Source organism: Phocoena phocoena, chromosome 12, assembly GCF_963924675.1.
Source record: "Phocoena phocoena chromosome 12, mPhoPho1.1, whole genome shotgun sequence".
Taxonomy (NCBI): Eukaryota; Metazoa; Chordata; class Mammalia; order Artiodactyla; family Phocoenidae; genus Phocoena; species Phocoena phocoena.
Window position 1 is genome coordinate 25,225,626 of NC_089230.1, and position 26,780 is coordinate 25,252,405.

The 26,780-nt window shown below is 43.8% G+C and overlaps 1 protein-coding gene across 2 annotated transcripts in view; it reads left to right on the top strand.

Moving 5' to 3' along the window:
- The window catches only part of NHSL1 (NHS like 1), a 128,319-nt gene extending 102,374 nt beyond the window's left edge, over positions 1-25,945 (top strand). The window contains exons 4-8 of one of the 2 annotated variants that reach the window (XM_065889102.1): positions 5,684-5,873; positions 10,254-10,385; positions 16,646-19,879; positions 20,403-20,535; positions 25,210-25,945. In XM_065889102.1, coding sequence (XP_065745174.1) covers positions 5,684-5,873; positions 10,254-10,385; positions 16,646-19,879; positions 20,403-20,535; positions 25,210-25,945 — 4,425 coding nt within the window. The remainder of the gene's footprint in view (positions 1-5,683; positions 5,874-10,253; positions 10,386-16,645; positions 19,880-20,402; positions 20,536-25,209) is intronic. The other variant, XM_065889101.1, reaches the window with a different exon arrangement.
- The last annotated feature ends 835 nt before the right edge of the window (positions 25,946-26,780 follow it).

Below are 26,780 nucleotides of genomic sequence, written 5' to 3' on the forward strand. Positions count from 1 at the left end.
AGAAAGATTTAATTCTGGAGAGAAAAACACCATGGACTAAGTAAGTGTCCTGTAAAAAGGACCGGAATGTATGTGGTTTTCCTCTTAAATGGTGCTCTATATAGTTTCATCTGTTCTGTATCTATTTTTATGTAATAATTGCTAAATGAATGCTAACTTTAACTCTGGCTATAATTAGGTTTTCTAATTTTTAAAATTTCATTTATTTATTTTTGCTGTGTTGGGTCTTCATTTCTGTGCAAGGGTTTTCTCTAGTTGTGGCAAGCGGGGGCCACTCTTCATCGCGGTGCACAGGCCTCTCACTATCACGACCTCTCTCGTTGCGGAGCGCAGGCTCAGTAGTTGTGGCTCACGGGCCTAGTCGCTCCGCGGCATGTGGGATCCTCCCAGACCAGGGCTCGAACTAGTGTCCCCTGCATTAGCAGGCAGACTCCCAGCCACTGTGCCACCAGGGAAGCCCAGGTTTTTTAATTTTTAAAAGCATAGCAGATTAAAAAAAAAAAAAAAAAAGCCTGGGTGGGCACATGTGTTTCATAGTTAAGCCCACTTTTTGGTAACTTGGCCGTCTGCCAAAGAGACCATGTTTCAGGCCCCACCATCCATCTGGTGGGAGCTTGTCTGATTTCCAGACAGGACCTAGTAGTCTCTGAAATGCAGGACTTAACAGCATCCAAAATTCACAAAACAACTGCTGGTATGGCAGGTGATCTCCCTTTGTGAATTAAGCAATTTGACACAAGAAATCGAGGTTTCTGATGTTTCATTTGTGACTGTCCATTCCTTCCAGGATAAGGATATGGGGTGTTAATGAACATCACTGATCAATTTACAGTTTTTACAACTGCATTTAAGTTCTGAAAGCAAGACCACTTTAAACTCAATATTTAAAAAAATAATTTACCCTGTACCGAGGGATCCCTTAACATGAAGCATAGTGATGCTGTTTAAGTTATTCTGTTCTCAGCACAGGGCGCTTGAGTTGCTCAGAACATACAGCTGGTAGGTGGCAGAGCCAGCATACTGATACTTACTGTTTTTTACTCCAGACTGTAGTGTTCCACCTACTACACCACACTGTTGACTTTACTCTAGCTTTTTTAAAGATTTTGTTCTTATTCAGAGATATAAATGGAGATTTTATTTTATTTATTTTTGGCTGTGTTGGGTCTTCGTTGCTGCGCACGGGCTTTCTCTAGTTGCGGCGAGTGGGGGCTACTCTTCATTGCGGTGCGCGGGCTTCTCGTTGCGGTGGCTTCTCTTGTTGTGGAGCGTGGGCTGTAAGCACGCCGGCTTCAATAGTTGCAGCACGCGGGCTCAGTAGTTGTGGCTTGTGGGCCCTAGAGCGCACAGGTTTCAGTAGTTGTGGCGCACAGGCTTAGTTGCTCCCCGGCATGTGGAATCTTCCCAGACCAGGGATTGAACCCATGGCTCCTGCATTGGCAGGCAGATTCTTTAACCACTGTGCCACCGGGGAAGTCTGGAGATTCTAATTTTAGATAGAAAACCTAGTAATTTATTGCAAATATTGCCAAGTTGTTATTTTACACTGTTTGACAGCAGAAGCTTTGAGGGCACACGTGGGTTCTAGTCCCAGTTGCCCACTTGTGAAGTTCCCAAAAGTGAAGTTGCTTTACTCCATTTCCTTATTTACAAAACAAGGCTAATGCTGTGAAGATTAAATGAGGTACCAATTCCTATAAAGCCTGTAACCCAGGGCAAGGCATTGAACAATCAGTTACTAAACGATGACCCCCTTTTTTAGCTAAAATTGTGAAATAGCTCTCTATGCAATTCTGATTTAAAGCCTTCTGAAACTTACATTCTCATGGGAGAGACAAACAAGGTGAATGACTAAAATGTATGCCTACTGGCGATGTGTACTGAAGAGAAAAAAGAAAGCTGAGAAGGGGGATATAAAGTATTGGGGAGGAGTTGAAATTTTAGGTAAGTGAACAGGTAAGACCTCAACAAGAAGGGGACTCTTGACTAAGCACCTGAAGAAGAAGAAGGTGCTATCTGTGAGGATGTCTAAGGGAAGAGCAAGTGCGAAGGCCCTGAGGCAAGAGAGTGCTTGGTTTGTACAAGGAACTGGACGGAGGATGGTGAGGCTGCAGTAGAATAAGTAAGGGATAGAATAGTAGAAGATGAGGTCAGAGGTAGCAGTGGGCCAGTTCACAGGTCATGTCGGGTCTGGTAGGTTATAGTAAGGGTACACAGGAGCAGCCATGATCTGACATGTTTTATTTATTTATTTATTTTTAACACCTTTATTGGAGTATAATTGCCTTACATTGTTGTGTTAGTTGCTGCTGTATAACACAGTGAATCAGTTATGTGTATACATATATCCCCATATCTCCTCCCTCTTGCGTCTCCCTCCCACCCTCCCTATCCCACCCCTCTAGGTGGTCACAAAGCACCGAGCTGATCTCCCTGTGCTATGCGGCTGCTTCCCACTAGCTGTCTGCCTTACGTTTGGTAGTGTATATATGGATCTGACATATTTTAAAAGGATCCCTCTGGCTTCTGTGTTGAGCAGTAGACTATTAAAGGGGCGGTGGGGAGAAGGGGAGGGTGGCCAACAAGGTCAGAGCATGGAGACCAGTTAAGAGGCTAAGGTAATAATCCAGAGCATTACAGTATCCATCTTAATGGAGTAACTGTGATGTGTTCTGCCATCGAGATGGTTGAGGTTTCTCCTGTTCCCCTGCTGCATTTATAAATGCTGAGAAGGATGGGAGCCAGATCATTCTGGAAGTTGTACCATCCTGGTTTTCTATTTCTCTTTAGTAGATTGTGGCACTGTATAACAGTCCCATCTGCATATAACTTTATCTGTGACCTGCATGTCTGGGAAGTTTTCTTGCAAAGGAAGGGAGCACTTTATAAAATAGATGATCTTAGGGCTTCCCTGGTGGCACAGTGGTTGAGAGTCCGCCTGCCGATGCGGGGGACACGGGTTCGTGCCCCGGTCTGGGAGGATCCCACGTGCCGCGGAGTGGCTGGGCCCGTGAGCCATGGCCGCTGAGCCTGCGCGTCCGGAGCCTGTGCTCCGCAACTGGAGAGGCCACAGCAGTGAGAGGCCCGTGTACCGCAAAAAAAAAAAAAAAAAGATGATCTTTGTCACTTGTCATACTGGAGCGGTCCCTAGTCATCATCCCATGACAACGAGGCTAAACTGAAGTACTATTGCACTGTGACAGTTTTCAATTCTGACACTCTCAGTCAACTGAAAGAAAGGTAGGTTACTAAGGCTGATGAGCCCCATTGAGCCAAATACAGACCACAGAACAGTGCTTCTCCACCTCCCTCGGCAGACGTCACACGGAAAAGGGAACCCTCTTGGTAGGGTGTCACCATGCTGTTTATTCTCCATCAAGCTGAAGCTTTACTTTTCTTTCTTTCAGACCTTTTTGATTAGGATTTGCTTCTTATGGCCTTTAAAATTTGTGCTATATTTCAAAGTTGCCTGAAAAATTATTTCTGTGTATAGATATCAGAAAATCAGAGTAACCTAATATACTAAACTGAGATTCAACTTCAGACATGTGACCTTTACACAAACTGCATGAAATTCTCAAATAAAATTAATTTTAATTTGTGTATCTGCAACGTAAGGGTAGATCATGAGTATTATAAATCAAACCCAACGCGAGTGTCACGACTGCAAAAAGGATAGAAATAATTGATTTACATCGGCATGGCTTAGCTGCTGCTGCTGATTCAAAAACCCCTTTGATTGCCTCTCAAGGATCTTAGGAGTTGTGATCATTTTAACCAGTGTTGGATCAAATATGAATAGATATGGTGCACTTTAGTATCATAATAGGATGTCAGTAACATATGCTCATTATAAATTGAGTATATTGTCAATTTAATTAGACACATTTCATGTTTTCCTTAGGTGGCAGAGAAACTAGGTTATCATTTTATACATTTTATGTACTAATAATATAAAGTCTCAAATATCAAGGTGTCTATTCATATGATTTATATTTTTATTTCCACAGTGCCTTTCCCACAGCTCTCATGTCACTAGGTTCACGAATACCTGTAGTGGCATGTGGAAGGTAGGGAGGATAGCCCTTTTTTACAGCCAAGTAAACTTCAGTGTTTAGGAACAGCTTCAAGATCAATTAACTGTAAAGTGAGTGACCTGAGTATTTGGATTCTTAGCCTAGAACCCTAATCCCGCACCATCCCATTTTCATTAGCCCTTGTGTAGTCGTTTTCAGATTTGTGGAGTGCTAGTAGTTGTAGGATAAATACAGATATTTTGCAGGAGGGTTAATTCAATAGCAGTAAACAGAGATGGCAGTGTTCTGTTTGAGATATCTACCTACTGCATTTCTGTAGATGTCTTACTGATGTCCTCTTGGAAACTTGCGTTAAATCCAGAAATGCATCAACACATGCTTTTTTTTTGTGTGTGTGGTACGCGGGCCTCTCACTGTTGTGGCCTGTCCCGCTGCGGAGCACAGGCTCCGGACGCGCAGGCTCAGCGGCCATGGCTCACGGGCCCAGCCGCTCCGCTGCATGTGGGATCCTCCCGGACCGGGGAACGAAACCGTGTCCCCTGCATCGGCAGGCGGACTCTCAACCACTGCACCACCAGGGAAGCCCAACACGTGCTTTTTAAAGATAGAAAAATCTTCACAAACATAACGTTAAATGAAAGAAATAAGTCACGAAACAGAAAATACAGTATAATTTCCCTTAGAGAAAATTCAATTACAGGCAAATGAAGCTGGGGTGTTAGGAGTCAGGATAGCAGTTACCCTTTTGGGGGGCTGTGTGGTTGAGGGGTGCTGAATTGACCTGGGTGCTAGTATTCTAGGAATTCCCTTGGGAAGGTTTATTGACTTTTCATTTTTAAGGAAAACCTGTCTTAACTGCCTTAGGTGGTAGTTAGTTTAAATGCTTTTGACTTGAAGAGCAGTCCTTAAGCGTTTATTATGATTATAACCTGCCATTTCCCAACAAAAGTCAATTACCCTTTTTTGTTGTTATTGTTGCTGCTGTTCCTGAGACCGTCACATTTCTTTTGAGTTCTTGGTGTTTTCTTGTCATAGAACCAGCTGCTGGAGCCATGGTGAAGTTCATCATAAAATGCTTGCCAAAACAACTTTCCTGCTTACACTTTTTAAGATGTTACAGGAGGAAGGGTATTGACGAGGGCTCCCCAGTTAGCATGTTAATCTGTATAAAAACAGACACTGCTAGAAATGTTTTCACGGGACTTTGATAAGGCTCCAAGCAGAGCTTCAGTCAGCTTCTTATAATTTAACAATTTCACACTGATTTTTTTTTCCCCATATAAATGGTTTCCGAAGAGCACAGATAGTTGAGCAACAAAAGCTCTATCATTTTCAAACTGTTCTTTGAGGCCAGAGCCTAAAGGAAATGAGATTGAGGCTTAAAAAATTTTGTTGGTCAGCAAAACCTTTTGCAGTCCTCATGGCTTAGAGACTAAGGCCTCTGCAAATCATATATATTATGAGTCATACACAAGGTGATGAACACTTCTCTTGCAAACCGTTGCTTCTGTCCCTAAATGTGACCAATTTTTTTTTATGACTTGCTTCAAATCAGTTAAAAAAATTTTTTTAAAGAAATGTATTTTTAAATGTTTCTGCCAGCATTTACACATACTATGGCTTCCTCTCACTTTTTTCCCCTGCAGTGTTCTATCTCTTCGTCGGAAGAGGAAAGACTTTCTACCAGGAGACCTAAAACGCCAACCTCAAGTGACTTCTCTGAATTTAATACTCAAACCAACTGGACCAAATCACTTCCCTTGCCAACACCGGAAGAGAAGATGCGACAGCAGGCCCAAACAGTCCAGGCTGATGTAGTTCCTATTAATATAACTGGTATGCTTTGCTCTGCAGACAGGTTCCAAATGTTCTGGGAGAATGACTATGGCTCTTTGTTTGTTATGTGCTCTTAGCATGTCATTTATACATCCCAGGTAAATAGCTGTGGTCTGACTTCCTGCTCTTTGTTTAATGAAGGGAATACTAAAACATATATATGTGTGTGCATGTCAAATATATATTGCTTTTAGATTAGAAGACTCTATGTCATCAAAGGTTGATGTCAAAGAACTCAGTGGTCCAGCCATTCAGCTGAAGTGTTTCTTTTAATTGATTTGCCTTCTAAAAATATTTTGGCCGTATGGGAATATCTTCCAAATGTGATCTTGGGTAAGAAAAAATTAGGTTTACCTTCTGAAGGGCTATTTTAACTGATTTTTAGAAGTGAAGATATAACACTTTAGTGATATTTCTGAATGATTTGCTTACCTTCTTGTTTTCTCAAGTAGAAAAAGAGAAAAATAACTTGAAATAAAAATATCAAGTGAATTAATAATAACTATAAATATATATTTTTAAAAACTTAATAGAGTGGTAAAATTATATCTTGAGCTCCATAATTTGAATTCTATAACCGTCAAATAAAAATCCATTCCTTCTGAATTTAAAAATATCATCTATGATAATTAAAGTGACAACAAGGTACATAAAGTTCAAAGACAGTATTTCACAAATGTAGAAGAACTGTTATAAGATATCAAAACTTTTGTACTTTATCACTTCCATAGCCTGCAGAGAAGCTAGGTCAGTGGTTTGGGGAGTGTACAAAATGCAAAATAGACACATTAAGAGTTAGTAGCTTCAGCCATTAGACTATGTGTTCAAGAGAAATAGTTTACTGATAGTTATATTGATAATCAGTCCATACAAAGCCTGGCTTATAGGGCCAGAACCTATAAAAAATCAGGTGACCAATAAGGATAAGTTTTCATAAAAAATTAGGATGAAAACCCATAGCACCCTTGCTACGTTTCTGAGGCAACTGCTCTTGACTACTTAGAAAGCTTTTTGCCATGGCATTGGTGGGACTAAAACCATTTTGTAAGGGACTAAAAACATTCTGTAAGGAACTGAAAACATTTTGATAGTTACTGATGAACTTTTTAAAACCTTACAGGATGTTTAAAAATTATATTTAAAACTCTATTTTGAATTCCAGAGAAATTTAATAAATAAGTACCTGAATTATTTTAAATTCCATGTGCATTTTTCCATATTTACTATACTTAAGCCTTAAAGGAATAGCATGGCATTTCATTCCATTTTCTATAAAAATAACATTGATTTTTCTGAGCGTGATTCTCATTTACCTAGATCATATTTTATTTTTATTTTTATTTTTTTTGCGGTATGCGGGCCTCTCACTGCTGTGGCCCCTCCCATTGCGGAGCACAGGCTCCGGACGCGCAGGCCCAGCGGCCATGGCTCACGGGCCCAGCCGCTCCACGGCACGCGGGATCCCCCCAGACCGGGGCACGAACCCGCGTCCCCTGCATCGGTAGGCTGACTCTCAACCACCGCGCCACCAGGGAAGCCCTAGATCATATATTTTAAAGATATTTTTATACGTAGTTAACGTTTCAGAACAAAGTACAATGTTTATTGCTCAATGAAATACATGGTGCATATTTTCTACAAGATAATGCGTTACATTATTTGATTGATTAAATGCAGCAGAAATGTAATTACATTATATATGATTAAATGCCTCAGAAATAATATTATAAGATAAGATTGTGCTATGAAATGTGACAGTCCTTAATGGAATTAGGGTAAAATGCATTATCGTGAGATTAGGAAATTTAAAACAGAGTAACTAGAGTTTCAGGAATAAAGAATAATTTGCAGTGAAATACATTGTCACAACAGCAGACACTGTCAGTCTCTTTGAACTTAATTCTCTCCTGTGTGACGACTAAGTGGATATGAATTGCATAGAGTTTAAAAGGAGGGCTTGAAAATGTCACACAGGAAAGGTGAATGACAATAAACAAATGAGCAGCATGAGTTAGGAAAAAATGCAGTTTAATTCTGAGTGGTTAACGTTTTTGGAAATGTAGAAAGCAAATACCTAATTATGTATTTATTGATCCATTTTCTAGATCCGTGTGTTCACATATACACACATATTTCATAAAGAAGTAGTTTTCCTAATATTCTGGTATAAATAAGCATTAAATTTAAAATGTTTACTTTTAGTGGTTGAATTGACATAGGTTATACAACTTCCTGCTCTTTAAACGATATACTTCTAAAGCCCTAGAAGACTTTTGAAATAAAAATGTAGCTTCCTGTAGGGCATTGTCATGTGTTCATTTTTTTGGGTGAACATTGACCTTCTATTTGGTTTGCAGTACAGTTCAGCAGAGGGAAGAATGCCAATAAATATATTATTTCAAATCCAGAGAGATGCTCGCCAGGCATAGAGGTAGAACGTTAGCATGGTGATCTGCTGGCTTGAAAATCAATTTAATCCCTTTAGTCATAGTCCTGTGGGACTCGTCATGTTCTAAGAGTTGAGAAAAAAATGTTTAAAATAAAATGTACATATGAGTGTGTCCCATAGTCGGCCATGTGGGATAGCAACTCTTCCACCTGGAAGATAAATAGAGTGGGTAAACATACTTAAGCACTTCTTACAAACTGCCTTTGTACTGATGTTCGAGCTAGCTAAATCGATTTCTAAGTAGTAACCATGACCAACTAATGCCATTTTTCAATGAAAAGGAATGATTAAATTCCTCTCAATTCAGTAGATATTTACTGAATAACTGCTTTGTATCAGGCGTTGAGCTGAATGCCACAGGCGATGCTACAGTACATGATTACGGACCCTACCCTCCAGAAATGTATAATCCAGTGGGGGAGACAGTCCTTTTAGGTCACGATTCAAGATGGAGTGTCGGCACCAGTAACGGTGTATGTCTCAGATGTTCATCTTCATGATTTGTTTCTTAATTTCTTTGGAGCTTGGGTGGTTTATCTTTGTTTTAGTTTAGGAAGCAAAACTGGAGACTAAATGCAGCTATCTGTTAATGTTCTGTCCATTCTTAATGGCTTGATCCAAGAAAATGTTTTTCCTCTGCTTCAGGGAACTGGTGGACCAGTGAACTCCTGACTTGTCCCTTACAAGCGCCATGTATGCTATTGTACATAGTGACCCATTTATCACAGGGATGGTACCTTCCAGCGTTTCAGGGTCTTCTCTAAGTCATTTCTGTTTTTCTCCATTTAGGAACAGAAGTGTGAGCATTTTCAAGTTTGCAAGCGCTTATCTAAGTTTGTTGCTTTGTAGGTGAAATGTGTTTTGATCATTTAGATCTTTTATCCTGTGTTTTGACTAGAACCTTATTGGTTCTATTCACAATTCATTCCCATTAAAATAGAAGATACATTGTTTACAACATACCCACTTTGAATGTGCGTCAATATTGCTAAAAAGAGTGAATAATTTTTATACTTTTCTTAAAACATAAAAGTATGTATTTTGTTTATGTATTTTTTTAATCTCTTTGAGAAGAACCATTTAACAAGGTCAATACTATAAAACTTTCTTTAATTAAACTGATAAATTTAAAGCAGACCAATCAATAACCGATACGTTACTATTTTATGGTTTCCCATGATGTGTTAAATCACACAGCTTACACGCTAGAAAGAAAAAGAGTCCTGTGGATGTGGCATTCTGGGTTTGGTTTAGATCAGCTTTAAAAAGTGATTAAGAAACGGCAAGAAGCAGTCCAGCTTTAACAACATCAGTGCTTCTGGGTCTCACTGTGATAAAAGTACTTTATCATTATAAGGCTTTTTCTTTTCCATTATCATTGTATCTCACACCATAGCAATTACCACAGTCTATCCAAATTATCAGCCTCCTTGATGGAAGAGAAAGCTCTTCATCCAAAATTCTTGATTTGTTTCATCACATAGGACAAGACATTACACTGGTCTCTGGAGAGGACCAGATGAGTCAAACATATTCATCGCTGGCACCGCACACACACTGATGTTAAGCGTGATTTCAGGGACCAGAAGACCTTTGTAAAGTACTTCCAAAATGATACGTTTTTTAAAGAACACAAACTCACTTTTCCAGTGTGTTATTCACCAGTTTGTATTTGCCACTCCAGCTCATTTGCAAATGAGCTCAAGGTGCTTCCTTCGGAAGGACACACACGGAAGTTGGAAAATAGCCTTATGGTGCTGATGTGCTTGCCTTCCTTTTTTGCCCTTCAGCATTCATTCATCATCGTATGACTGGCTAACATCATTATTAATACCTTCTTATCATTTTACAACAAGCTTCTGGAAGAAAGTGCATGGTGTCGGCTTGCTTGAAAATAACCTTGCTTTGCTTGTTCTACTGCTCTACATTAGGGGAGAATTTCGATCGCCAGGCCAGCCTTCGGCGGTCTCTAATTTACACAGACACTCTGGTAAGACGACCGAAGAAAGTCAAAAGGAGAAAGACTATTACAGGAGTCCCTGACAGCATACAGAAGGAGCTAGGTATGGCCCATCAGAACTGTATTCTGCTGCCCCTCATTGCTACTCACCATTACTACGCTAACCTCATCGGTGGCGCTTATGAAATCGATACATTCTGATAGCCTTTTGGTACCCCAAAGGGCCAGCTTCTTTCCTGAACGAAGCACTGGGTACAAATCTTAACATCCCATGCAGATGATGTATTCAGTTTTGTTGAGAAGGTAAGAGAAGACTATTAATTGGGATGATAGAAATTTAAGTTATGTCATCATCTCTATGTACCTTGAGCAGTGGGCATTCCCACCATAAAATTTACTTTCAATTTAGAGCTTACGTCTTCATGAAACCAAAAACTTATTCTGGGACTTCAAATTATGAATAGAGACTTCATTAGTTGTACCGACAATATCGGTGGCATTTTGTCATCAGAGACAGCAGTATAGCATAATTAGTAAATACCAGTACAGTAGAAAATAGTCACTTATGTGGGCTGGTGCTTTATTGGTACTTTGGTGAAACAATTTCATAGCTTTTTGATTCAGTATTTTTCAACCTTTGATTAAAAAAAAAGAAAACGAAAAATACTTTCGGCTGGTGGAGAGGGTGATTTACTTCATTATTCGCTCATACATTTTGTTTCTGCTTCTCTTTATATATGCTTTGGATAATCCTTTCCTTCTTTTCTTTCTATATTCACTTCCTCTCCCTGTTTTTTCGTGGCCCATCAGGAATGTCTGCCGAGATAGCAGGGCTAAGAGCAGGGGCTCTGGTGCCAGGCTGCTTGGATTTAAATCCTATCTCTGCCAGTTACTTGCTGGGTGGCCTCAAGCTGGTTACTTCACCTCTCTGAGTCTACTTTTTCATTCAAAAAACGTGGCTGGTGATGTTACTAGAACCTACCTCATGGGGTTGTTTGAGGATTTAATGAATTTATACAGATGAAGCACTTGGTGCCTGGTACTATAAACATAATAGCTACAATTACAATTATTGTATTCAACTAAATACTACCTATCTTGAAACTTGCCTTTTTCTTTTTGGCCAACCTGTGGACGTCTTTCCTTGTAATTACTTCACCTGGTCTTTTTACTTTTATTTGCTATTGAGGGCTATACTCTAGAAACTCCTAATCATTATTTCTGAACTTGCCTATTAGTCTTTGAATCAAGATGAGTTTATCCTAGCAATATTGGTATATGTTATAGCAGTTTGAGGTAGCATTTCAACCTCCAGGTGCCACAGACATACTCTTGTGTGTTTTTTCCTAACACCCTTGCCTAAATGCTTTGTATTAGGGAAGGAAGTCTCACTCTTCTGCACCCCGCGTCTTCTCTCTTACTGCCATCCAATTCTACAGCATGTGGTCTCTGCCTTCCAGACTGTAACAGCAATGGGACAAGAGTAGCGACGCTTCTCCTCTGCTCTAGGTAGCTCCAGTAACCCCGATGACATACGGGTGCTCATCTTATCCCATAACACAGGAGTTTAATCACAAACAGAGGGCAAGATTGCATCCACAGGATTTATGAAAGTTGCTTCTGGCTCATGCCCTCACATCTGCCTCCTTTAGTGGGCCAGGGCTCCTGTATCCCATTCTTTCAGGCTCTATTTTTCTCTCTCCTTTAAATAACAGCTAACTAATTTGAGAAAAAATAATATGTACTAGTATGTTCAGCAGATATTAATGGGCTAAGTTTTTACAGAACTCAGGTAATATTTATATTTTAACTGATCTTCTAGGAGATGAGCCTTAACCTAAAAAAGTGACTTTAAAGACAGCTCTTTGCAAGATAACAAGGTTGATGTTTCCAGGTAGGCTACATTTTGAGTGGCTTTCCAACCAATATGCATAGGTTTTGGATCGCTTTGTGCAGAGTATAAGAATAGTTTGGCCTGAATAAAGCTAGACATACACATAAGTATTCAATATGAATTATCTATCTATCTATCCATCCATCTATCTATCTATCTATCTATCTATCTATATTTCCAGAGCCTCAGAGTTAAGAACTTTTATCACTTTTATTACTGAACCAACCAGTATGGAGCCAGTAACTCAGCTGCCTCTTTGACCTTACTGGAAGGATCTGTTCAGCTAGGTAAATCATATCTTCTGTAATTTTAATATTTTTAAAATCAATGATAGAGTCTCTAGGGTCTGCATTCATTTCTCTTTTGCCCGTAACATAGGAACACCACTAATCCTAGGGGAAAGACAATAGCTTTCCCTACATCATCTGTGTTGTGAGTGTTACCAGATGTGAGACAGTTGATGTCATTGCAGTTGATGACATGTCCTGGATCACCACTGGAGGTCAACTGAGACAGCTGTATCTAAGTTAGAGCTAGTTTTTTTAAAACAAGACAATTAGACAACCACTCTAGTTTTTTTTTTTGTTTTTTTTTTTTTTTGCGGTACGCGGGCCTCTCACCGTTGTGGCCTCTCCCGTTGCAGAGCACAAGCTCCAGACGTGCAGGCTCAGCGGCCATGGCCCACGGGCCCAGCCACTCCCGGACCGGGGCATGAACCCGCGTCCCCTGCATCGGCAGGTGGACTCTCAACCACTGCGCCAACAGGGAAGCCCCCACTCTAGTTTTATAGATAGGGTAGTTGGAAGGATTCGTGGGTAGAGTAAGGGAAAGTAACATTTGAATACAGTAACATATAGCAAAAAAATTAGATCTTTTCTTCCTTCATTTGGACAAAGGTTGACCTTGCCCTTTCTTCTAATATTTTGTACTTATAAGGTGTCTGATTGGAAAGCTTTGTGCTACCTAACTAATGATTATCAAAAATAGACACTTCATGTTTTCTTTAAAAATTAGTTGTCCTGGGCTTCCCTGGTGGCGCAGGGGTTGAGAGTCCGCCTTCCGATGCAGGGGACTCGGGTTTGTGCCCCGGTTCGGGAGGATACCACATGCCGCGGAGCGGCTGGGCCCGTGAGCCATGGCCGATGAGCCTGCGCGTCCAGAGCCTGTGCTCCACAATGGGAGAGGCCACAACGGTGAGAGGCCCTTATACCGCAAAAAAAAAAAAAAAAAAAAAAAAAAATTAGTCTTCCTTAGATATAAAGCGTAGGGAAGGATGGCTGAGTCAAACAAGTTAGATTTTTAAAGGATACGATTATCTGAAAGAAATTTAATAGGAAAGATGCAACCTGTCCACTAAACACTGCCCAAGTTGTTGGGACTTTGGATTTTTTTTTTTTTTTTTTTTTTTTTTGGCGCTACGCGGGCCTCTCACTGTCGTGGCCTCTCCCGCCGCAGAGCACAGGCTCCGGACGCACAGGCCCAGCGGCCATGGCTCACGGGCCCAGCCGCTCTGGGGCACGTGGAATCTTGCCGGACCGGGGCACGAACCCGTGTCCCCTGCATCGACAGGCAGACTCTCAACCACTGCGCCACCAGGGAAGCCCGGGACTTTGGATTTTTAAAATCTAACCAGGGATGCTCCCGGAAGTAGAGAGTTAATTGTGCTTAAGTATATGCATCTTTTACTTCAAAATCTTTAGTGGCCTCGAGAGACCAGTCAATATATAAAGCTTTAAAATCAAGGTATGATATTTTCTGTTTAAAGCATATTGATGGTATATAATGTGTTGCCTTCCGTTTAAATAAAAGGCCAAAATTTCTAACTCTTTCTTTACTCTCATCTTAAACGTACATAGAATTGTATTTGAATGACCTGTTATGAGGGTTCCTCTTTTAGAAGCAGATAAGATTATTTTGTTGGTATATAATGGTTGTTTGGCTGCAGAATCATGTGGGCACTCCTGGAACTTACCCCAAGGTGGATTCCCCAAGCAGAAAAGGCGTTGTTTAAAGGAATCCCCTCTGAATAATTTTTGCTGGTTTGTACTAAGAACATTACTTTAGACCTGACAATACATTAAACCTTAAGTAAAACTAGCTTGTAGATTTCTATCATTTTTGATTACATGTGTTTTTTAAAAATTGGGCAGTCCTTGTAGTATTATATAATAAGTAAAAGAAAAAATATGTGTAATTATTTTAAAGTCAGGTAAATCCCATCAAGATTTTTAGCAGCACCTGAGCCGACTATATTTGTTTGTAGTCCTATTTTTATAATTTTTGCTGTTTAATGAAGATAGCATTCATCTGTGTCCTGTAATATTGTCACACTTTTTTTGTACTGTGAAAATTTTGGAGGATCTGTCTTGGGAATAGAATTTTGGTGGTCCCTGTGATAAATAATATCAGAGTTGTTTTATATGTATATTTTAGAGGTCTTTAGAAAAGCATTGGTTTTTTTTGTTTTGTTTTGTTTTTTTGGTGGTACGCGGGCCTCTCACTGTTGTGGCCTCTCCTGTTGCGGAGCACAGGCTCCAGACGCGCAGTCTCAGCGGCCATGGCTCACGGGCCCAGCCGCTCCGCGGCATGTGGGATCTTCCCAGACCGGGGCACGAACCCATGTCCCCTGCATCAGCAGGCGGACTCTCAACCACTGTGCCACCAGGGAAGCCCAAAGCATTGTTATTTTAATTAAAAAATAGTATTGAGCTCTAGGTGGTAAAGAAATGGCTGTAGTCCCATTTTCAGAAGGCTAGAATGGTTTCACATGCAAAATTGTTACCTGAAAGAATCAAGACTTTGTTTATGGCCCTTAAAGAGATTTAAAAATCTACCACTGACCTCATGTAAAAATTACTACAAATTTGAAAGAAAAAGATATTAACATAATAAGGTATGCTGAATGTTTGGAATTGAACTGGTGCAAACTGATACAGAACTACAGGTCAACCCCCCCCCTAAAATACTAAACTGCCAAAACTTGCACCTTTTTTCTTTCCTTAAAGTGGGTTTTTCTTCTGTTCCTGCCCTTTTGCCCACTTCCCCTCTTTCTGAGGCAGAACGTCACATGTGCACGTGAGTGTGTGTGTGCAGTAAGTATACTTGGCAGAGGGTAGGAGGAGGAAATAGATCTTCTTTGCCAAAGATACAGGTACAGACGTGATTCTCCATCATCCCAGTGAAGGAAAGAGCTTTATGCTGGGAGCCTTCGTTGCAGGGTAACATCTCCTGTGCATTTGATACAAGACCACTGCTGCCATTTTAGCATTATGCTTTGCTCCTTGGATGAGCTGTGCTATCCAGTCAGGGACATGTGCCATATGATGGTTAATTTAAGTGGGGTAGGGAGGGAGATCTCAGGAATCCCATCATCACCAGTGTCCCTGTCCAGGTAAACAGGGATGCCAGTTGCTCCTTGTTGGATGATAACGACATAGAAAGAATTATGGTTTTGCTATTATTTTTCAAGATTTAATTTGTCCTAAAAGATTACTCTGCATGGATTGATTTTTTTTTTTTTTCTATTTATACTTTGAGTAAGTTCTTGGCTTCATGATTTTTTTTTTTTTTTTTAAGCTTCTCTTCTTTCCTAGGTAGCTTGAAGCCTTTACCTACACTTCAGGATTTTTCTCATCCATTTTCCTCCCTCTCTGTAAATGCTGCTGCTGCTTCTTTTCTTTTTAAACATACTATTCTTTCTGTTCGGTTGTAAAGCTCCAAGAAATGAATAATCCTAATCTGAGGAAGTGTTCCCTGGATCTGTTCCTGCTGCTTTTTCTCCACCAGAACACAGCAGATTGCTGCTGAATTTTGAATGTCATCAGCAGACAGATGATAATGGCTTAAGATGGATAGAAGAGCATTGTTATTCATGGATAATGAAATGTTTGAAACACAGATGGGCCTGTAAATCATTTTTCTTTTTCTTAGGATTTCCTTTTGACATAAAAAGTTAATGTAATTAACAATGTTTTATACCAATATCCCTCATAAATGGTATCTCTGTAGCCCTATTGTGAACTGCTACATCCATCTATCTGTCTTTGGAAAAGACAGTCACTGCTTGATGGCTGTTCTGTGCAATGACCACGTGGGTGAAAGGCTACCTTTACGAAAAGGAGGTTATGTGAAAAGTAAACCTTCCAAGAAGCACTCAGCTTTGATCTCAAAGGCAGTACCTGAGAATCCCATATGCAGCACTTAATCTATAGGAGGATTTGAAGTATATATTAAGAGAAGTGCCCAAAATTCATAATAAGGATTTTCATTTTAGGGGCTATCAGTAACTGTCAATACTTAAACCTTCTCTTAGGTGCTTACAGGAAAAAAGAAACCAGACCAAATAGAAAAGGTTTTTTTTCTTTTAAGTACAACAGAACAGAGTCAGAAGAGGGTGAGAGATCAAGGTAATGAACTAAGATACTGATTTTTATTTTTAGGTGACAAGCCTCTTTCTGCTTTATCTCCAGCTTCGGGGGGCACTGGCCAAGATGATGTCAGTGGCCACTCAGTGGACACCCCAGACCACTACTCTACGCTTGGAAGGCTCGATGGCTATCGATCTGCTGGGCAGCGCTCAGAAACCAGGGATTCTAGCTGTCAGACTGAGGAAGTGAAAATCGTACCACCTTCGATGAGAAGAATCAGGGCGCAGAAGGGGCAAGGCATTGCTGCCCAGATGAGTCACTTCCCAGGCTCCTCTGGGAACATGTCTGTGCTGAGCGACTCTGTGGGTGTCGTGTTCCCTTCTCGTCTCAACAGTGACACTGGTTTCCACAGTCTCCCCCGGTCTGGAGCGAGGACAAACGTTCAGTCCCTGGAGCCACGGCTGGGTGCCCTGCGCCCTGCAGAAGACGCAGACGAAACTCTCGCCTACCAGAGGGGTCACCTGCAAGTAGACAAAGACTTCGGACATTTAGGAGCTGCCCCAGGGGCTGGAACACTTCTGAGGCCCAAATCCCAGGAGCTGGGGTACTTGGAGGGTGAAAACGTAACAAGCCCGGCGTGCGTAGTCTCTCCTCACATGACCTACTCCACCAGTATCATCCCAAATGCCACACTTTCCTCCTCTTCAGAGGTTATTGTGATTCACACTGCTCAGAGCTTAGGGCAGCTGGACAGTAAAATTACCAGTTCATCTTCATACACAAAGATCAAATCCAGAGACCACTTCCTCTCCAGGCAGAAAGATGGTCATCATTCTCCCCGTGGTAACTGGACTGAGGAGCACCCCACCATTTTTTCACAGGCCTCAGATCCTCATTCGTCCAGTGCAACCACTGTGCTGTCCCTCTGTGATTCTGCAGTCTCTCTAAATACGCCCGCAAATCGGGAGAATGGGTCCCAGGCCATGGCCTATAATTGTAGAAACAACCTGAGCTTCCCGGCCCACCCCCAGGATCTGAACAGCAAGAGTGAGTCCAGTCATTCAGGAGGCAGGGGACGCGGCGGCAGTGCAGAGCCCTGGGAATGCAGTACCTCGGGTAGTGGACGTGCGTCCCCACGGAAGCCACATCTGGCAACTCCTGTAGGTAACATGAGCAGTGGCAGTTTGGACCAGACGTCCAACAAAGATGATGCCAGGGCCGTGTATCCAGAGGACCACGATGGCTACTACACTTCTCTGCACACCAGCTCTGGACACGGACCTGGGAAGGTGTGCAATAGCCACGATGGCTTTGGGAACCCGAGGCACAGCGTGGTCAGTATTTTTGATGGAAGAGCGCGGAAGAGCCAAGGGGACCGGTCGAATTGCCAAGACAAAAACCTTTCTCGAAACATCTCTCTGAAGAAAGCGAAGAAGCCTCCCCTGCCACCCTCTCGGACAGACTCTCTGCGCAGGATTCCCAAGAAGAGCGTCCAGTCGAACGGGCAGGTGCTGAACGAGAGCCTGATCGCCTCGCTCCAGCACTCGCTGCAGCTGAAACTCTCGGGCAAGGGCGGCAGCTCGCCCTCCCAGAGCCCGTGCAGTGACTTCGAAGAGCCCTGGCTGCCTCGCTCCCGCAGCCAGAGCACAGTGAGCGCGGGCAGCAGCCTGACCTCCGCCACCACCCCCAACGTCTACGCCCCGTCCGGGGTCACACCGGCACAGAGCGACACGAGCAGCGTCAAGTCCGAGTACACAGACCCGTGGGGTTACTACATTGACTACACGGGCGTGCAGGAGGACCCGGGGAACCCAGGCGGGGCGGGTCCAGTCGGCAGCACCGCGTCGCCCGGAAACGGGCCAGGCCGCCATCTCCCGGACGGGTCCAGGGCCGCGGTAGCCCCGGTGCCCGATGGCGCGGTCAAACCAAAGATCACATCGCCGGAGAAGTCACACAGGGTCACTTCTCCATCCAGTGGGTATTCCAGCCAGTCGAACACACCCACGACTCTCACCCCTGTGCCTGTGTTTTTAAAGTCAGTGTCACCAGCCAATGGGAGGGGGAAGCCCAAGCCCAAGGTGCCAGAAAGGAAGTCCTCTCTGGTATCTTCAGTATCCATCTCCTCCTCGTCCACGTCTCTTTCCTCCAGCACTTCTACGGAAGGAAGCGGAACCATGAAGAGGCTAGATTCGGTGCTGGCCGTTCCCCTTGTTGCGCCTCCTCTGCCCTCTCTCCCATCTCCCTGTCCCAGGGACAGGTCCCCTTTCCTCCCTCCTCCCCCTCCACCGGCAGATTTCCCCGAGGGCTCGCCTCTGCCGGACTCTCCCCTCTTCCCCACTCCGCCGCCAGAAGTTCTCACGCCCTTCTGTCCCCCCACCAACGCCTTCTTTCCTCCGACACCTACAGCACTCAGCCCCCGTCTTCTGCACTCATCTGCCTCCCTGCCACCTCCACCACCTGCCTTGCCCCCCTCGGTGCCCCCGCCTGCCCCACCGCTTGACCCCAAATTGATGAAAGATGCCAGGCCTTCTTTCAAAAAAGCTGGCCAGCCAGAGCCCTCCCGGGAGGCCTGCAGGCAGCCTTCCACCAAGGAGGAGGGCGGCAGACCCCCCATGCCCCTGATCACCACGGAGGCGCTGCAGATGGTGCAGTTGCGGCCGGTGGGGAAGAACTCAGGAACCGAGGTGGCACAGTTACGTGAACATGCAGCTCAGGAAAAACGAACTCCGGTTGTTCCCCAGTATCATGTAAAGCCATCTGCTCTCCTGAAATCCCGAAATAGCATAAATGAAATGGAGAGTGAAAGCCAGCCTGCCTCCGCGACAAGCTCGCTCCCGACTCCTGCCAAGAGCTCGACTCAGGGTCACCAGGACAGTGTAGCCGAGCGTGGCCTCCCGAGCCGCAGCCCGGGCCGTGCCGGGGAGACAGAGGCCGGACCGGGGACCGCCCCGCCCCATGACCCCCCCAGCCCGTCGCCCAGCAGGAAGCCCCCCCCTGTTTCCAAGAAGCCCAAACTGTTCCTGGTGGTGCCACCTCCGCAGAGAGATTTCACGGCGGAGCCCGCAGAGAACGTGAGCAGAGCGTCGCCCAGCCCCACGAGAGGAGAGGCACGAGAGGGGTGTGCAGCCGGGGCTGGTTCCGATGAGACCGACTCTGGCAGCTCGGTTCTTGCGGGAGGAGCTTCAGGACCTGAGTCCCCGGGCAGAGTGGAAGCCAATGTCCCCATGGTGCAGCCCGATGCCTCGCCAGCCCGCTCGCGGGAGGAGCCGGGCGCCGAGCGCTGTGCGGACGCCGGGGACAACGTGGAGAGCCGTTTGTCTCTGCAGGACCCAGGGCGTGAGTCTGGTTTTCTCTTGTTCCCCTCTGACCATATGCCTCTGAGGCGAACAGGGCTGGTGCACGTTCACGTTCAAGCCAGCAGTATGTGGACTCCCTGCGCTGCCTCGTACTTAGGTTACCAACTTGGCATTTCTATGAAATTTTTTTTTTTTTTTTTTAACCTAGATCTAAGGGTAGAGCTTACAGAAGCGCAGAAAATAGAGGGGGTGGAGTGGTCGGCAGCAGGCTGGGTATTAAATAGCAGTGAGTAATCCCCTGGAGAGCTGCAAAGAAATGTTCTAACAAAATTTAAGGGAGATTCAGTCAGTTTATCTAGACTTTAACAGAAAAGCCTGAGCTGTGACTGTCGTGCTTGTGTCATTTTCCCCATCTTTGTAAAATATCCAACTACAGGCCCTACTGCCTCTCCCTGTGATTCTCCCGTTGTCGGAATTGTAGGGAAGCATATTTGGGAGCTTGGCTAAAGACTGAAATTCAAGTCATTTGTGCATCTTGTGTCTGCCTGCTTGTTTCTCCACAGCTGGGGTACCGGAGGCTGACACAGCCGGTTCTTCCTCAGAGGCCTGTGACTTCTGTAAGGAAGATGGGAGTGATGAGGTGATGACCCCCAGTAGACCCCGGACCACGGAAGACCTTTTTGCAGCTATTCACAGGTATCCAAAACTCCTTCCTCTTTTTTGCACCTACTTTATGAGTCCCCCTTTCCAAATCGTTTCTCGATGTATTTTTCTTTCTTGAGGTTTCTGCTGTCACCCAGTTAGGCTTCATTAACCTGATTATTGATTTCTTAGTTTGTTTCTATATTTTTATTTGCCTTGACTCCAATTTCTGTTTTACTTAGTTCCACTGATTTTTATGATCATATGGGGGACAGAGGCTCAACGTGGGGATGCCATTTGGTTTGCCCTTCTCTTACTAGCAAGAAAGGCAGTGTCGCTGTATTTGATTGGATATTTACAGGAGTTGGGTTAGAGTAGACGGTGGTCCAGTCTAGGATGAGGGATGCTGTGTTCTAATGGACTTAAGATGCACAAACTAGCCGTACGGGACTTCTTCTTTCCTAACAGTGTTTGGTTTTATTGCTGTTATTATTTTCATTTTACAGAAAAACTAGGATTTTATAGTGTAATATCTTTGGCTACTTAAATGTTTCAGTAAAAGTGCATCTTTTTTAAGCAGGAGCAAAAGGAATTAAACTTGCTTGTTACTATATACTGCTAGTGCCATCTACTGGCCTAAGAAATTATTGGGTTTAAAAAAAATGTAGAGTAAAATTTTCAGAATAACTGCTTGAACTGTTGTACTCTTTACATGTGATCACCTTGGAGAGTGAATATGACTTAGCACTAAAGTTTTATTTACTACCTCATTTTTCTGGCCATAAACAGTTGAGTACTCCCACAACGGTTTCATTGTAAAAATGGATATGATTGTGTTCGTGCAAGGACTTTAAACTATATGCTGTATAAACCCTTTACTTCCTTCTAAAATTCTTTACCATAGTATTTTCAGATAACTCTTACGAATGCCCCTGCGCTGCCAAGGTCCCTGAATCAAGGTCCCTTTTTTTTCCTCCTGAAACTAAACATCCTGTAAAATCATTTGATTCTCTGTGTAAGTAACCTGTGTCAGCAGTGCTTTCCCAATTCTTGGAATCTAACTGAAAAGACTGTTATTGCATGAGATGGAAAGCAGAGGCTGTGCAGTCCCTACCTGCGATTCCTCGTGCAACATGTAAACATCTAACTTAGGGGGGAAAACACCAAGCTGATGAATTGAGGTGTTTGTCAAGAATTATGTTCTTTAACTCTTGACTCCACTACTGGTATAATGTCCCAATAGACTCTAAAGACTGCCTCTTTAACATTGTCTGACTGCTCTCTGTGCTCTCATTAGAAATAAAAAGGTAGCTAGTGATCACATTATTCCTCCAAATAGGGAAATAAAAATTCCACATCCTTTGAAAGCAACTTCAGTGACATGTCTAGAGGTTTACGCTGATGTTTCTAACTCGAGTCATGCTGGACACCTAACGAGCTCTCAATGACTGTGTAACTGTCAGGAAATTCTTCCAAGGATCAACTTCTCCCGTTAGGTATGGGATGCATTGGGTTGCTAAATATGCAGGCATATATATTTAAAACAGCATCCACAGAGAAGATGTGTTGCCTGGTTGCTCTGTGCACTAAATACTTGGTCTCAGAGAGAACCCCAACTGTTGTGGGGCCACATTACTACACACTTTTCCTAACAAGATACCAAGGATCTCCTCTGTATTTTATTGTGGCAACCTTCTTAAGGCACTAAAAGACTGTGGTTTCTCCTACCAACGAGTTACATCTGCTGCAGATGCAGAAGTTGGCCAGTCTGTATTGTTCCGTGTACACGACAGAAGGAAAGACTGAGTAGGGTATGGATTACAGAGTGAGAGTAAGGATGCAGGCTAATTTTTAGTAGATGGATGGATGGATGGATGGACGGATAGATAGATAGATAGATAGATAGATAGATAGATAGATAGATGCAGGCTAATTTTTAGTAGATGGATGGATGGATAGATAGGCAGATAGATAAATAGATAGATAGATGCAGGCTAATTTTTAGTAGATGGATGGATGGACAGATAGATGCAGGCTAATTTTTAGTAGATGGAGTTATAGTTAATATATTAGCAGACATAATAGGAAGCCATCTAAAGTCTGTGATTTTTAGGGCTTTATTTTATATCCTTCAGTACCTAAGCTAATAATCTAAATTAAAGAATATCTAAATTGAAACACAGCTTTCAAATTTTATAATGCAAATTAATTCACTTCAGATTTAAAGCCAGATGGAAAATGTAGAACACCAGTTGAGGTGTGAAGTTTTTATCTTTATTGAAGTAATTAATTTTTAAAAATTTTTTTGAAGTAATTAGTTTTTAAGCCAGTGTTAATTGTTCAAGCATTTTTTATAGCCATTTTCCTTAGAAATACACACACACACATATTTATAGTCTGTGTGTGTATATATACATACATATATGCAGAGAATTCATATATTTAGTTTTAATTCTCATTTTAGTGGGCAGTTACTCTTGAAAAACAACAATACTTTTATAAATTCCCGACAGTTAAAGGTTGTAGCTTTAATCAAGCATAGCTATGGCTTGTTATGTGGATCTCAGCACACCTTCTCCATTTAAAAGCCAAACAGAAAAGCCACATTTAAAAGCCACAAACCAATACCTGCAAGAATCAGATGAGCAGAGATGTCTTTGGGAAGCAAACAGTATAAATTGTGAGGTCATGTTCTCTACTGGAAAGGTACTCCATCAAGTCTTACTTCTTGTATTAAGCTGTATGACTTCACTCTCTAGACCTCGAACACCTTCTCTGGTCAGACCAAACCGCCTAAATGTTTTCCAGTTCTGAAATTCTGAGGTGTTATTGTTTCTGTGGTTTTTGTCAGTGGGTCAGCAACTTAACTCCAGAGCAACGCTCTTGATGACAGTGGAATAGAACTGTTGAACCAAAGTATCATAGGCCAGTCTCTGCTGTCCTAAAGGGGCTGGTGCTATGTCAGCCCTGGCCACCCCCTTCAGCCTCTTAATTGGGTTTTTACCACTTCCTGTCTTCCATTTTAGTGGCTTCTTTTTGGCCAGAGCACAGAGAGGACCCTGGGAGCACCAAGCCCAGGGCAGCCATCACGGGCCCATCCTCCCCTGTGCCTCGATGTGCAGGACAGGTAAAAACAGCACTGAAGCCTGAGCTGGTAGCAGGAAGGAAGAATTATATTTCCCTAAATGACACTGAAAGGCTTGCTAGGCACCTACTCTATGCCTGACACTTTATGGCTATGAATGCATTTATCTTTATTGATAAGCTCTGAACTGTCTGCTGTTATTCCTCTTTTCCAGACAGGAACCAGGATCAGAAAGTGTAACATGCCCCAGTTTACAGAGCAAGGAAGCTTTAGCTGTGGGTGTACCCAGGTCTGTGTGACTCCAGAGGTCCTTTATCTCATTGAATCCTCACAAACCTGTGAGGTTGTTATCATCATCCACATTTTACAAGTCTGGAAAACTTGTAAATAGATGAGTAACTGGTCCAGGGTCACACAGCTAGAAGTTGCTCAGATTCAACTCTTAATCTCTGTGTTCAGACAGCATCCTCTCAACCTTTGCCTGTTGCGTGTTCTAGAATTTTATAGCAGAAAAAGAGGTATAACCACATCTTTAGTAAATATATCAAGTTTCCTTACAGCCAGTCCACCTGCACTTAGCTGAGAGATTCCTCCCACACTGAGTTGTTGGTATGAAGAGACCTGCAAGGGGCCACTTGGCACATCTGCTTTATTTTCTCTAATGCATTCTCAGCAGAAGACACGTTGAGCCAGGAGATTCTTAGAGACTGGGTATAAGAAATTCCCCCAGGACAATTTTACTTTTCCTGAAGGCCCCTCCTCTTTCACATGCTACCCACATCCCTCACGTTTGCTTGCTCGGCTAGTGGTTCTCTGCAGTCAGCCAACAGGATCTGATGTGGAAGATTCACTCTTATTTTCCAGAAAAGTGGATTTCTAGGAGTTGACGAATGGTCCAGTAAGAGCCAAGGAGAGCTGGTTTTATGCCAAACTCTAGAATGATGGAGAGTGTAAAGTTGCAGAGTTGTTCTAGAACCTGAGGTGGGGGCCTGTCTCAGTATGTGGGACATTCTAGGAGTTGGCTTATCTATTAGGCCAGTGGTCCCCAACCTTTTTGGCACCAGGGACCAGTTTCGTGGAAGACGGTTTTTCCACGGGGTGGGGTGAGGGGGGGAGGATGGCTCAGGTGGTAATGAGAGCGATGGGGAGCAACAGATGAAGCTTTGCTCGCTCGCTCGCCCGCCGCATACCTCCTGCTGTGCGGCCCGCTTCCTAACAGGCCCCGCTACCCCGCGGCCCGGGGATTGGAGACCCCTGTATTAGGCCATTCGAGTGTCAGCACCATGAAATTCACTCAGCCTCAGCCCCATATGAAGAGTTAAGTAAGAAATGGCAATGATTAAAAACGTTGGAAATGGTCCTATCCAAAGTAAGATAATATGATGTTTGAGATTTGTTTCAGAGTAATCCAGTGAGGGTGGAAATGAAAACAGGGTGGCCATAAGTTAATAATTATCACAGCTGGGGCCTGGGCACACATAGTAATACAATGAACTATTCTTTGTGCCTGGGTGTTTGGTACTTTCCATAGTGAAAATAATAGATGGTGACCTTAATGTGCGGTGAGAGAAGCAGGGTGGATGTGGTGGGCATCCAGTGGCCCACCGGGAATTAACCTTCATCTTAACGTTCTGAAATCTCAGGTCTAAGAGGAAAGTCCTTGGCCGTAAAGATTCCGATGATGATCACTCCCGAAACCATTCTCCCTCCCCGCCAGTGACGCCCACTGGTGCTGCCCCCAGCCTGGCCTCCCAGAAGCAAGTGGGATCGATTCAGAGAAGCATCCGGAAGACCAGCACCAGCAGTGACAACTTCAAAGCTCTGCTGCTGAAAAAAGGGAGTCGGTCAGACACCAGTGCCCGCATGTCCGCAGCCGAGATGCTCAAGAACACAGACCCCAGATTCCAGAGGTCAAAGTCGGAGCCTTCGCCAGACACCCCCGAGAGCCCATCAAGCTGCTCCCCGAGCAAGAACAGAAGGGCCCAGGAGGAGTGGGCCAAGAACGAAGGCTCGATGCCTCGGAGTCTGTCCTTTTCTGGCCCCAGGTACGGCCGCAGCCGAACTCCGCCTTCCGCCGCCAGCAGCCGGTACAGCGTGCGGAACCGGATCCAGAGCAGCCCCATGACCGTCATCTCAGAGGGCGAAGGGGAAGCCACGGAGCCCGTAGACAGCAGGGCGCTCCGGCCCCTGGGCACTCTGAGGGGACGTTCGCTGGAAGCACTGGTGGGGGATGGAGTGGGTGAGGGCAGCCTGCTCTGTGCAGGGCAGCCCGCTGCCTCGCGGGGGGCGCAGGCTCCTGGCCCCACCGAGGGGCGGCCCAGCGCAGAGGGCACGGATCCATCAGAACAGCGTGGAGGTCCCCAGAGGGAAGAGAGCTAAGGGCAAGAACCTCCCAGGTGACGTGGGGAGATGTGCAGTGCATCGCTCTGGGAAGCCTGACAGGTACCCTTCCCTGCCTTGTCCATGGATCCCGCTCAGCATCTGTGCTGTGGGCCCGGCACGGCCGGCCCCGCAGCGGAAAGGGAGGGCTATTTAGGACTCACTTAGCACTTGCCCTGTGGCTTAAAAGCAAGTAGAAGCTTAACTTCTCAAAGTGCTTCCTGGGGAAGATTTTTTTTTCTTTTTTCCTCTAAATGCTGGGTGTGTGTGCAGGGATGTGTATGTGTGTGCATTTGGAACACTTTTTATGTTAAAAAAAAATACAAACAGCATGTACAGAAATAGGAGAGACAGCGTTAAGCTAGGTAGAGTAATGGAGCCTTCTGAGCGAGGTGGTAACTGCTTTAAAAGTGTTACGTTTATGGAAATTAGTGAGTTCCAGAAGGGAGAGGACCATTACTTCTGAGAAAGAAGGGGTAGATTTGCTGGTTCTGAGCGCACAGAACGGGTGGGGATGTGCACAGGTGTGCTTTCAAGGGGAGCCATGTAGTGGTTACCCCCAAAAGTTGGTAAGGGGCTAAGTGACTCATTGGTTCAGGTACTTTTTTCTGGGGAAAAAAGGCTTTGTTTCTTTTTTGTAAAAATGACAGATACGTGGACATGGCAACGCTGTAACTCGGAGTCTGCTGCTGTGCAGCCACAGACACACAACTTCTAGCCTGGTTTGTAGAAATGTAGGTAATTTTTTAATGACTTTCCTCCTTGAGCAGCAGCTGAGACCTCCTTGGAGAGCTGAAATGACAGTGGCACATACAGAGAGGGTAACAGAGATGAG